This window comes from Schistocerca nitens, unplaced genomic scaffold, assembly GCF_023898315.1.
Source record: "Schistocerca nitens isolate TAMUIC-IGC-003100 unplaced genomic scaffold, iqSchNite1.1 HiC_scaffold_351, whole genome shotgun sequence".
Classification (NCBI taxonomy): Eukaryota; Metazoa; Arthropoda; class Insecta; order Orthoptera; family Acrididae; genus Schistocerca; species Schistocerca nitens.
In genome coordinates, this window is record NW_026045885.1 from 2,537,302 (window position 1) to 2,550,297 (window position 12,996).

Below are 12,996 nucleotides of genomic sequence, written 5' to 3' on the forward strand. Positions count from 1 at the left end.
CAACAACAACAACAACAACAACAAAAACAACAAAAACAACAAAGACAGCATGAAGGATGAGTCAGAGCATCCTTGGTGTTCTTCCAATCTTAAGTTCAGAAGGAAATTCTTCACAGGCACCTTGAATGTGAACTCATTACTAACATTTGGTGAACAGGAATAACTTTGAATTCTCTTAGACAAGCATGACATACAAATTTTAGCAGTACAAGAAACAGAATTTTTCGCCAAAAATGTTACATAATCAAAGAAAACAACAAAATTTTTTGAGGAGAAACCAGCAATAAGAATTATAAAAGGTATGCCAATAATTGGTACTGCATTCTAATGACGATAAGAAAATTATGAGGTAAGTAGCAGCATTTGATAACTTTTAAAGAAAAAATATCAAAATTTACGTAGGCTCAAAAGGGACAATACAAAATTTTAAGAAGAAATTAAAATAGGAAAATCAGGAAAATGAGAAGAATTATCCAAAGCAATCAATAGGGCAGTGAAGAATCTATTGGTACAACAAAAAAGAAGAAAGTCTGGTGGAATGAAACCTGTGAAAAAGCAGTTTCAGAAACAAAATGGCAATGTTCTTGGAAGACTAAGCACTCTGATGAATTTGAAGTGCAAAGGAAAGAAACTGAAAGAATAACAAAGGGTGCTAAATGGTCTTTTGGGGAGTGTAATCTTCTTGACATACAAAACAGCTTTGTTAAAAATCACACCCAGAATTTCTATAGGATGTTTAAAAATCAACCAAAGGGCTGCCAAGCTTTAAGTATTTACTTCGGAAAATAAAATGGTAAAATAAGCAAAATAAGCAAATTACCTGTGAATTAATGAGAAAGTATGGTACTTTCAACAAATCTTGAACTCTGGAGAACTGAACTGTCAGCTATAATTTCCACATCTTCATGGAAAAACAGAAGCAAATCCACCACCTACAGCCAAGGAAATCTAAAAAAAGGCAGTAAATAACTTGAAAAACAACAAAGCCAGCGGAGAAAATTATAAAATGGTCTCAACCAAAGAAGATGAATTCAGACCGTATTTTCAGAAATATGGGAAACTGCAAAAATGCCAAAAGGCTCTAAAGTGGCTCTTAACCATCCTGTGCACAAAAAAGGCAATAAGCATAATGTAAATAGCTCCAGAGATGTATCTCTACTGTCAGTGAGCAGGTAGAAGCAACACTTGATAGCTACTTGTGAGAATATCAAAGTGGATTTAGAAAGGGCAGATCTTCCTCAGAACAGAATTTCAATATCAAGTCCATAATCTGCCACACACTTACAAACTCTAAGGGTATAGCTTTAACATTTATATATTTTAAAAAGGCAATTAAATTTTTGGGACAAATGATACATGGAGATACCATGTGGTATAACCATGAATGTTTACAACACAAGGTCTCTGTCTAACAATTTGAAAATATAGCACTACTACCCAGTTGCAGAGCCAGGTGAAGGTTTAGTGTCGAATAACAAATTACACAAATTTTAAGTCATAGATAGAAGAATCATTTGAAACATGCTCACTGTGCTAAGAAATATGGAGGTGTAGATATTGGGAAGTAACAAATAACTAAATCACAACATAGAAAACATAGTTAAAATGCTACAGAAGAGGTGATCGCTACTTTTGGACACTTATATTGAATAAACAGCAGCAGGTTCACCAAATAGATTTTTAAATATATTTGTAACAAGAAAGCAACAATAACATGGATTCAAGAAGTTGGCAAAGATTTGCAAAGACGCATAAGTATAAAGATGAAACATAAAGACAGTCTTAAGAAGAAATTGTTGCAAATGAAAGGATACAAGGCAGGAGGGAGAAGAGAACAGGGTCATAATTGTCTGAGGAGATAAAAGGATACATAGTGAGAAGATGAAAGAAACCAGGAGGAAGAAGAAAGAAGAAGAACAAAGGCGGAAGCATTAAGACTGCATGTGGTCACTGGCAGACCCAAATGGAAAAAGAAAAGTGGGAGAATAATGTCTGCCAAATCATTAATATACGTCCACAGCAAGGGCCACACACTTCCCTAGAGCACAACTAAAGTTACTTCTACTACGTTCTGTGAAGCTCTAGGCTGTGTCTTACCTACCAATATATCCTCAGTCTGGTCACAAATTGTATTTCCTTTATACATATCTTAGTGGAAAAAACATCAATATTTTATGATGCTTTTTTTTTTTGTAGTTTTAGGGCGCAAAACTTCTATGTTCATTAGCGCCCAAACCCGTGACTTAGGAAATAGTAAAATACCGAAATTGAAAAACAGCAGCAATGGGAACAAAGTCATAAAATTGGAGAAACTAAAAGCAGAAGGAATGCTTAAAAATCCACTACAGAAAGGGGCGGTTGTCCCCAAAAAAAAGCTTCAAATGACTGACATCATTTCACTGTCACTAATAAACTGGAGAATGCGGTTGGCTGAGCGCGTGTCATCTGCTAAAATCGACGATAGATCAGGCGATAGCTGTAGACGGGAGCGTAACGGATTAAAATAGGGGCACTCAATTAAAAGGTGTCTTACCGTCCACAGCTGAGAGCAGTGGGGACAGAGTGGGGGAGGATCGCCGCTTAAAAGATGTTGATGGCTAGAAACTCAGTGCCCTATCCGGAGTCTAGCTGAAATTACCTCCTCCCGACGACGTGTTCGGGAGGAAGAGGTCCAAGCACAAGGAATGGCTTTCACTTCCCGCAATTTATTACGGGGAAGTGTTGACCAATGCGCAATCCATAAATGAGCAACTTTGCGACATAAACCGCTCCGTCGATCGGTGAAGGAAAGCGACTGAATAGCTGGGAGAGGAAGAGAGACTGCAGCCTTGGCCGCTATATCGGCCGCCTCATTCCCACAGATACCAGCGTGTCCCGGGAGCCAGAGGAACGCCACCGAGACGCCCCCCAGGTGAAGCAAGCGCAGACAGTCCTGAATCCGGTGGACCAGAGGGTGCACAGGGTAAAGAGCTTGGAGACTGAGGAGAGAGCTGAGAGAATCTGAGCAGATTACGTACTGTATCCGCTGATGGCAGCGGATGTAGTGGACAGCCTGGAGAACAGCATAAAGCTCTGCAGTATAAACCGAACACTGGTCGGGAAGCCGAAAGTGATTTGGGGTGTCGCCAACAATACAGGCACTCCCTACACCTAACAATGTTTTCGAGCCGTCGGTGTAAATAAATGGGGCATCTGTCATTTGTACACATAGAGCAGCAGATGCCCGACGATAAACAAGTGTAGGGGTACCATCCTTGGGAAATTGACAAAGGTCACGGAGCAGGCAGATCCGGGGACGGAGCCAAGGCGGTGCTGTACCCCAAGTTGTCAAGAAGGTTTTAGGAAAGCGGAAGGAAAGAGAATGGAGCAGTTGACGCAAGTGGACTCCCGGGGGCAGTAGGGAGGATGAGCGGCCTGCATACCCTACATCAAAGGAGGCGTCGAAAAAAAGGTCATGGGCTGGATTAGCAGGCATGGAAGACAGATGGCTAGCATAACGACTCAGAAGGACTGCTCGCCGATTGGACAGCGGAGGTTCAGCAGTCTCAGCATAAAGGCTCTCCACAGGGCTAGTGTAAAAAGCTCCAGACACTAAACGTAATCCACGGTGGTAGATAGAGTCGAGGCGCCGAAGAATAGACGGCCGAGCAGAGGAGTAGACTATGCTTCCATAATCCAATTTCGAGCACACTAAGGCGTGATAGAGGCGGAGAAGGACCACTCGGTCCGCTCCCCAGGAGGTACCATTCAGGACACGGAGGGTGTTAAGGGATCGCAGACAGCGAGCCGAAAGATAGGAAACGTGGGAGGACCAGCACAGTTTTCTGTCAAACATAAGACCCAAGAATTTAGCAACGTCTGAAAACGGAAGGTTGACAGGACCTAGATGTAAGGAGGGCGGAAGAAACTCCTTATGTCGCCAAAAATTAACACTAACGGTCTTACTGGGTGAGAAACGGAAGCCGGTTTCGATGCTCCAAGAGTGGAGGCAATCGAGACATCCTTGAAGACGTCGTTCAAGACGGCTGGTCTGTTGAGAGCTGTAGTAGATTGCAAAATCGTCCACAAAGAGGGAGCCCGAGACATCAGGAAGAAGACAATCCATAATTGGATTTATGGCAATGGCAAACAGTACAACACTCAGCAGGGAGCCCTGGGGTACCCCGTTTTCTTGGGAGAAAGTACGGGAGAGAGTAGTGTTCACCCGCACCCTAAATGTGCGCTCTGCCATAAATTCGCGAAGAAAAAGAGGCAGCCGGCCTCGAAAGCCCCAAGAGAACAGTGTGCGGAGGATGCCTGTCCTCAAACAGGTATCGTATGCTCTCTCCAGATCAAAAAATATTGCTACCGTTTGGCGTTTCCGGAGAAAATTGTTCATGATATAAGTGGAGAGAGCAACAAGATGGTCAACTACAGAACGATGCTTTCGGAATCCGCATTGGGCTGGTGTTAAAAGACTGCGGGATTCCAGCCACCAAGCTAAACGGTAATTCACCATACGCTCCAAAACCTTACAGACACTACTCGTGAGAGAAATGGGGCGATAGCTAGAGGGGAGATGTTTGTCCTTTCCAGGTTTCGGAACGGGAATGACAATAGCTTCCCGCCATCGTCTGGGAAAGGTACTGTCGGTCCAAATTCAATTATAGAGGCGAAGGAGGTAACGCAGACTATGGGTTGATAAATGCAGCAACATTTGAACATGGATACCATCCGGTCCTGGGGCGGAGGAGCGAGAAGAAGAGAGGGCATGTTGGATTTCCCGTATGGAGAAAACAGTATTGTCGCTTTCGTGATTTTGAGAGGAGAAAGCAAGATGTCGCACTTCCGCTGCACGTTTCTTTGGGAGAAACGCTGGCGGGTAATTTGAAGAGCTCGAAATCTCGGCAAAGTGCTGACCCAACGAGTTAGAAATTGCGACGGGGTCCACTAAGGTATCATGCGCGACAGTGAGCCCAGAGACCGGGGAGAAACTAGGCACGCCTGAGAACCGTCGAAGCCGACTCCAAACTTCCGAGGAGGGAGTGAAGGTGTTAAATGAGCTAATAAAGAATTTCCAGCTTGCCTTCTTGCTATCGCGGATGACGCGACGGCATCGCGCATGGAGCTGCTTATATCGGATACAGTTGGCTAAAGTAGGATGGTGACGGAAAATGCGAAGAGCACGTCGCCGCTCACGTATTGCGTCACGGCATGCCTCGTTCCACCAAGGAACTGGGGGGCGCCGGGGCAATTCGGAGGTGCATGGTATTGAATGTTCCGCAGCTGTAAGAATAACATCGGTAATATGGGTGACCTCATCATCGACGCTGGGAAAGCGACGGTCATCGAATGTCGCGAGAGACGAAAAAAGTGTCCAATCGGCTTGGGCAAACTTCCAGCGTCGCAAGCGCATATATGGCAATTGAGGCTGCAGTCTAAGGACACATGGAAAGTGGTCACTCAAGTGTGTATCGTCAAGGGCAAACCATTCAAAGCGCCTAGCTAGCCGAACAGTACCGACCACAAGGTCCAAATGAGATAAATTTGTCGTGGAGGCAGACAAAAATGTAGGGACCCCAGTGTTGAGGCAAACTAGATCCGCTTGGTGGAAGACGTCTAGCAATAGTAAGCCACGTGGAAAAGGATGCGGAGATCCCCAAAGCGGGTGGTGGGCATTGAAGTCCCCAACCAGCAAATAGGGGGGTGGAAGCTGACCAAGAAGATGAAGGAGATCAGCTCATGCCATTAGTGTGGACGATGGAATGTATACCGTACAAAGAGAGAACGTGTATCCAGAAAGGGAAAGACGGATGGCGACAGCTTGGAAGGAACTGTGTAAGGGGATTGGGTGACAATGGAGAGTATCATGGAGAAGAATCATGAGTCCTCCATGGGCTGGAGTGCCTTCAACAGAGGGGAGGTCATATCAGACGGACTGAAAGTGAGGGAGAACAAAGCGGTCATGGGGACGCAGCTTTGTTTCCTGAAGACAGAAGATGACTGGCGAGTAGGATCGTAAGAGGATCGACAATTCATCCCGATTAGCTCGAATGCCGCGGATATTCCAGTGGATAATGGACATAGGGTGAACAGAAAATGGATGAATGTGATGAAAGGTGCTGTCAACGCAACGACTGCTCAGAGCTTGCGACCGATAGCATGGAATGGCATTCAGCCGAAGGCAGAAGATCCTGATCCATAGGTTGGTCAGGAGCAGCTCCTGCCACCAGCGTTCGGCCGGTTGACCGGCCACCAGCAGTGCGCCTTGGCGACACAGAAGACGGCCGAGGGCGATTTCCGCCAGGTGGTGCTGTAGATGGGACACGCCTTGGCGGAGAAGGAGAGGAACTGGGTTTCTTTGTAGCCTTCTTGGAAGTATGATGTTTAGATATAGGAGGAACCGATGGTTGTGAAGTTGTGGTACGTAAAAACTCTTCACGAGTATGCTCTTTTTTCGAAGACTTGGCGTCTGACTGTTGGGCTCGAGATTTAGCAGAACCCGACGAAGGGTGAGCCATAGAGTGGGCAGGCGAAAGTGGTGAGGTTGAACGGGCGATCTTTGCGCTGGCCGATCTGACGACCGTGGTACTAAAGGTGAGGTCGCAAGTCTGCGTGGCCGCCTCCTTTGTTGGCCGAGGAGAAGCAAGGACAGTGCTGAATTTTCCTTTCTGAGGCACAGTGGGCTGTTGACTTGCGAATAATTTTCGAGCAGCAAAGGTCGACACCTTTTCCTTCACTCTTATTTCCTGGATGAGCTTCTCGTCCTTAAAAATGGGGCAATCTCGAGAGGAAGCAGCGTGGTCACCCATACAGTTGATGCAGCGAGGGGATGGAGATAGACAAGCACCCTCATGGGCATCCTTGCCACACGTAACACATTTCGCCGGATTGGAACAGGACTGGCTGGTGTGATTGAACCGCTGACAGCGATAGCAACGCGTAGGGTTCGGGACATAAGGGCGAACGGAAATTATCTCATACCCTGCTTTGATTTTCGATGGGAGATGAACTCTGTCAAATGTCAAGAAGACAGTGCGGGTTGGAATGATGTTCGTGTCAACCCTTTTCGTAACTCTATGAACAGCCGTTAAGCCCTGGTCAGACAGGTAGTGCTGAATTTCTTCGTAAGACAATCCATCGAGGGAGCGTGTATAAACGACTCCATGCGAGGAATTTAAGGTACGGTGCGGTTCCACCCGGACAGGGAAGGTGTGGAGCAGAGAAGTATGCAGCAATTTTTGTGCCTGGAGGGCACTGTGTGTTTCTAACAACAGGGTGCCATTCCGTAATCTGGAACAAGACTTTACAGGACCTGCAATTGCGTCGACACCTTTCTGAATAATGAAAGGGTTGACCGTGGAGAAGTCGTGACCTTCGTCAGACCGAGAAACAACAAGGAACTGTGGCAACGATGGATGAACCGTCTGTGGCTGAGACTCAGTGAACTTACGTTTGTGAGCAGACATAGTGGAAGGTGAGGAATCTATTGCGGCAGAATCCCCCATGATTACCGTCGTCTCCGATGGCGCGCTCCTCCCTTGTGGGGGCCCTCACTGAGGGCACACACGCCTTAGGTGATTGTTCACACCTCAGGTCACACCCCCCGACAAACGGACGGAGGGACCAATCGGCACTTTCGGAAGGTATCAGCTCGGGTAATCACCCCTCCCTGGGCCTGGCCGTTACCAGGGGGTACGTACGTGTCCTACCTGTCTACCTGGGGCGGGGAATTACGCGTTACCCCGTCACCAGCTACGCATGGAAGTGCGTGGGTCGGCCTTCAGACACGCACAGGGAGGAAAAAAGAGAAAGGGAAAGAAAGAAGAGGGGGTCTCAAACGCCGCAGCGGAGGAAAGGGCAAAGAGAAGAGGGAAGGAAAAGAGAAGGACAGACGAAGGACGAGGACTTGCAAGCATATAAAGTAAGGAATTTGGAACAGTTTCGAGCGTCCGTCTCCGGACGTAGGCACAAACTATACTCCCAGAGGGGGAGAAAGGGAAGGAAAGAGCCAGAGGTGAGGGGGGGGGGGGGGGGGCGAAGATGGGGGATGGGGAAGGATGCGGAAAGGGAAGGTATGCAGCCCGGAAAGGAAGGAGGGCCACATTAGCTTGGGGTCCCGTGCTCGCTACGAACGTGTCCACAAAAGAGTTGTGGACCCCCTGGGTGGATTTTATGATGCTGGTACACCATTAGATTGACAAGTTTTGGAACACAGAAGAGATACATCTTTAGTGCATCCTGTTAAATCTGTTATTGCTATATATGCAGCTGATACCAATAATGGAGAGCAAATTATTCATGCCTGAAGTCAGCCTCTCCATTCTTTGTGCTTTTATTGTTAGGGGCATTACACATGATCTAACACAAGTTCATATGCCTACAGTCCAAAGGTTACAGTGTGTTTTTCCACTATTTTTATAAATTACATTACCTTGTTCTCACATAATGTGGACATATTGTCTTCAGCAAATAGTCAACCTATGGATGTTATGTTGACACAAATCACTGCTAGGTTTTAATTTAAAATGGCTGAATGGGTAAAATGAGAACAGTGGTGTTTATGAATAAGTGGATTTAATGGTAAGAGATAAACATGACTTTAAAATGTTAATTGCCTTTTAGTTCCAGCCACAAAAAATTAAAAATATTAGGATGGTACCCAAGTTCATATAGTTTCTGTTTGGCAGGTTGGTATTCTGATTGCTATGGGTGGCAGTATGTGCCCCATCTGCTTGCTTGTTTTTGATTAGGATTTGAACAGCACTGACCATTCCTATCCTCTATCATTAATGATGACCAAAAATTTTGTATTTATGCTTAAGTAAGAGGAAAAATGGAAAGGAATGCTTGAGTCCAAACAAAGCAGAAACTCCCCATACAAAGACATGTGTGCAACCACAAAAGATAATGTTATGCAACTGGTGGAACAGAGATCATGTGGTGTTCCACAAATTTCTTCCCTGAGGTGTTATCTTCACTGCTGACATTTATTGTCAACAACAGACCTCCTGCAGATGCAATCAAGAACAACAACCAGGAAGGCTATGTGAAGTGATGCTAGTCCACAATAACACCCACCAGCATTCTACTAGATTGACAAGAAACACTATACCAGAGTAGAGTTCAGAAGTCATTCTGCGCCCACCTTTTTCACCTGATTTTTTTCACCTTTTCTGCTCTGTCAAATGACCTTCACTAAACTTCCTCTCAGGGTGAAAATACACTGTGAACATTGTTGCACGAGTTCTTCACTACAAAACCATATTATTTCTAGAGCTGCTAATTCAGAATGTTACGCCAGTATTTACAGACTGTAGTAAACAGTGAAGCAGATTATGTTACTGATGATGACTGAAGTCTCCATTATACATAACCATGTTTATTACTGATCTTTAAGACAGTACTATAGTCTTATACGTCAACATAGTATGTTCCATTGGTCATGAAAGGGTTAACATGGGAACAAGCAGTAAAAGGCTAAGCCTGGAATAACATTTGCCACTGTGTGTCAATCTGCAAATCAGATATATTGTCTTAGACCTTCAGGCCAACTGGGTGAGGACCTGTGTTGGGCAGATCAGGTGAGAAGGTCAGGATGGAGCTATGTGCAGGAAAGGTGCTAGTGAGTACTGAGGCAAGGAGGATTGTGTAACTTAAGGATGAGTTAAGGGGAATTCCCATATGTTGAAATAAGGAAAGCTGGTATGGGAGTGGAGTCTCCAGGCCACAGGTTGTGAAGCTGCCAACAAGTCAGGCATCTTGTGCACAACAGCATGTTGTCACGGCGTAGTCAATTGCATGCTTGCCGTATGCGGATTGGGAACAATTGTGGTTCCCAAATGGACCAGGCTATTTCAGACATCAGTCACGTGGAAAAATACTGGTTTGGGGGAGAGGAGAAGGATTAAAGGGACACTATTCTTCATTTCAAGACATGACAATGAGGTTTCAAATTACTGGCTATGAATGTGGTTGACTTTTTCCAGTCCCCAATAATATTGGAAATTTTCCTCTTCAAGAATCTCAGCTATGTTAAGTGACAGTTGTATACATAAATATATTTATCTCAAGATGATGAGCTGAATATGTGCCATGACTACAGAATAAAGTGTGTGGGGTCTGAACATTGCTGCTTATCGTAGTGTGCCAATTGGCAATCATTACTTACCTTCATTGTGAGCTATTTTTAAATGTCAGTTTGATACTTAACAATTTGTCTTCTTTATCTTTGATCACATTTCCCTCGCAGTCTACCACAGTATACATTTTGGACACAACTATCTGTTGTAGTTATGATGACACTGCCAATTATACACTATGAATTATGCACTAGATAATTAATATCCAGTGTCAAGTTTAAGTATAAAATTTTGAACAACTGTTTCACTAAACTAAATTAGCATACCACAAATAAAGGATTTAAGTCAAAGAAGAAGACTAAAAAGGAAGTACCACAGAAGAAAACATTTACATGCAATCATTAATGTATAATTAAGCTACTGAAGAAAGCAAAAAGCCTCACCTGCCAACAGCTCCTCGAGCCTTATCTTTTTAGGGAGCTGAAAAAAAAAAAAATAATAATAACAATAACAATAATATATATGAACTGAATTTAAGTGTAAATCAAACGCCTTTGAACATGGCAGTAGTATGTCATGTCACTGCAATGCTCATCTCTGTATTAGTAAGATGGTAAATTAAAATAGTATTGGAGATAACAGATCAGGTGCAGATACAAGTAGATAGACGTGAAAGTTTATTGAAGTGACATTTATGAAAACTGCATAATGATCTAAGTAAATAATCACAAAATATTTGAGTTTCAAGTGAGCTCAATTATGTGAATTCACTAGAGCTGCCAGCTGCCACGTACAGCCACTGTCACAGAACCGACAAAGGTGGCCAGGAAATGCAAGTTAGCATGGTGGGAATGCAGACCTCAGCTGCCAGATGTTTGAAGGTTGGTGTAAGCATACTCCCAGTGACAAATACAGTATAGTTTGCAAAAATGAACACTACCTCAGCTATGACCTGGTGAAATAGTCCAAGAGATCATGAAAAGGGAAAGGAGTAACAGACCATTATAAAATTACAGGTTGTCAGTCAGGAGGTAGGAGATGATATGGCACATTATTGTCTCCATTGTATTCCAGGTTACTGATCAACAGATCCCTAACTTTTGAGGCTTGGTGGTTCTAGTCCCATTTAGCAGACATCACAAGACATACGCCACACAGTGTAGCAGAGTTGTGGTAGCTTAGAAATGTAACTTCATATATGAATCCCTTTCTTTTTCATTGGCAGTGTGATGCTGAGAAGAAGCACTAAAGGTCACATGATCACTGTGAATCCCGATCACAGCAATGTTATCTTTTTGCAACTAATGTAATGACTGCATACCTATGCAACTGGAGGACACTGGCCTCAACAGTACGTTATTATTTAATAAGATTTGTCTATTTGTGGACAGACTGACCTGTTCCATAGTATTGCATCTTAGAATAATTCATCATCAGAGTTCATATGATTGATTCCAGCATGCTCCCAGAGCATGTTGAAGATGTGCTCCTGGATACTTAACATGCAACCATGTTAGGTTGCTTCTTACTGATGCACGTAGACTGTTCAAGGTACAGTGTTGGTTCGGATCCAGAAAGTTATTTTCCCGCTATGTGAAAATATGTATTTTGTGTGTGTGTGTGTGTGTGTGTGTGTGTGTGTGTGTGTGTGTGTGTGTGTGTGTGTGTGTGTTAGCACACAGTCTGTTAGCCACCATACTACAGTCGTGAATTACTGCAGTTCAAGTGGCTACAGCAGACTGCAAATGTGACAAACATAGCACTGTGGGCATCCAAATAGCTGTTGATGGCATTCATCTGTGGCCACTGGCATCAGTGAACCAGCCTCACTGCATTGTAGCTGTACACACAGACAAGTGAGACTGATGTGTTTCATAACAAACACTTAATACTGTGGATGGCGTTAAGGTGCTATGCAGAAATGTATGTCTAATTTACAAAGAAGATAGTGTACATGTCTTTGAGTTGACTATGTGACAGTGGGATCGATGATATAGGCATCACAATGCAAAAGTATTGTGACAGCTTAACATGTATTCATATTGACACTGCAGAGAGGAACAGTGGGAGTGAGGAAACAGCACACCAGTATGGGAGTCCCAACATCTCCAAAATTTTATATCCTGCAACGAAATGAACCACATGTCCATGTGGATACACAGCTTATCCAGCAAATTACCATGAACAAGTGTGGTACTCAGTAGTCATGATTTAACATTAGGCAGTCCTTATATGTAGTTAGAACTATTACAAGTAGCTAATTAAACATTTATACAAAATCCAACCGCAATGTAATTTTGGATTCTGTGATGTGCAAAAGGGAAATCTAACATCACCTGGAGGAGATACAAAGTGTCAAAATGGAAGGCTTAAAATAGTCTGTAAGATCACTGTTCGATAGAGCTACAGACAATGCACCCATACTCCATTTTTGATACACTGTAGCATTTGATCAGGAAGATGGTAGAGCAGTTGATGTGGGCAATTTTGTAGCTTCTTTGTATTTTGGCCTGGTGTATCCTCTGTGATCATGACTAATACAGATGGAAGGTGATGTGACAGCAGCAGCACAATGTGACCAAGGTGAACATGTCCAATAAACACAAAACTGCAAGTAAGAAATGCTTGTGGAGTCGTGACATGAGCAGGGGCATAATTTGACTGGGGCAGGCAAAGGGCTAGGGGTCTGAATGACAGACGATAAATAAAATAAGAAAAATTAAAATGGGAACAAAAAGTGGAGAAATAGATAAAAGCAACATATCTTAATCAGGTCCATGAATGTCCACAGTTTGCCATGGGGTTGCAGCAGTGGTAAGTTATTAATCCTCTGAATGGGAAGCATATCCATTTTGGTTGCAACAGCCTGTTTTGTTATGGTTTTAGGATGCAAAACTGCTACGGTCATTAGTGCCCAATCTGTGGCTTAGGAAAA

At 43.9% G+C, this 12,996-nt stretch overlaps 1 protein-coding gene across 1 annotated transcript in view; it reads left to right on the forward strand.

Moving 5' to 3' along the window:
• The first annotated feature begins 12,858 nt into the window (after positions 1 to 12,858).
• Positions 12,859 to 12,996, forward strand: part of LOC126228026 (apical junction molecule-like) — a 122,920-nt gene continuing 122,782 nt past the window's right edge. The window contains exon 1 of the mRNA XM_049942271.1: positions 12,859 to 12,875. Coding sequence (XP_049798228.1) covers positions 12,859 to 12,875 — 17 coding nt within the window. The remainder of the gene's footprint in view (positions 12,876 to 12,996) is intronic.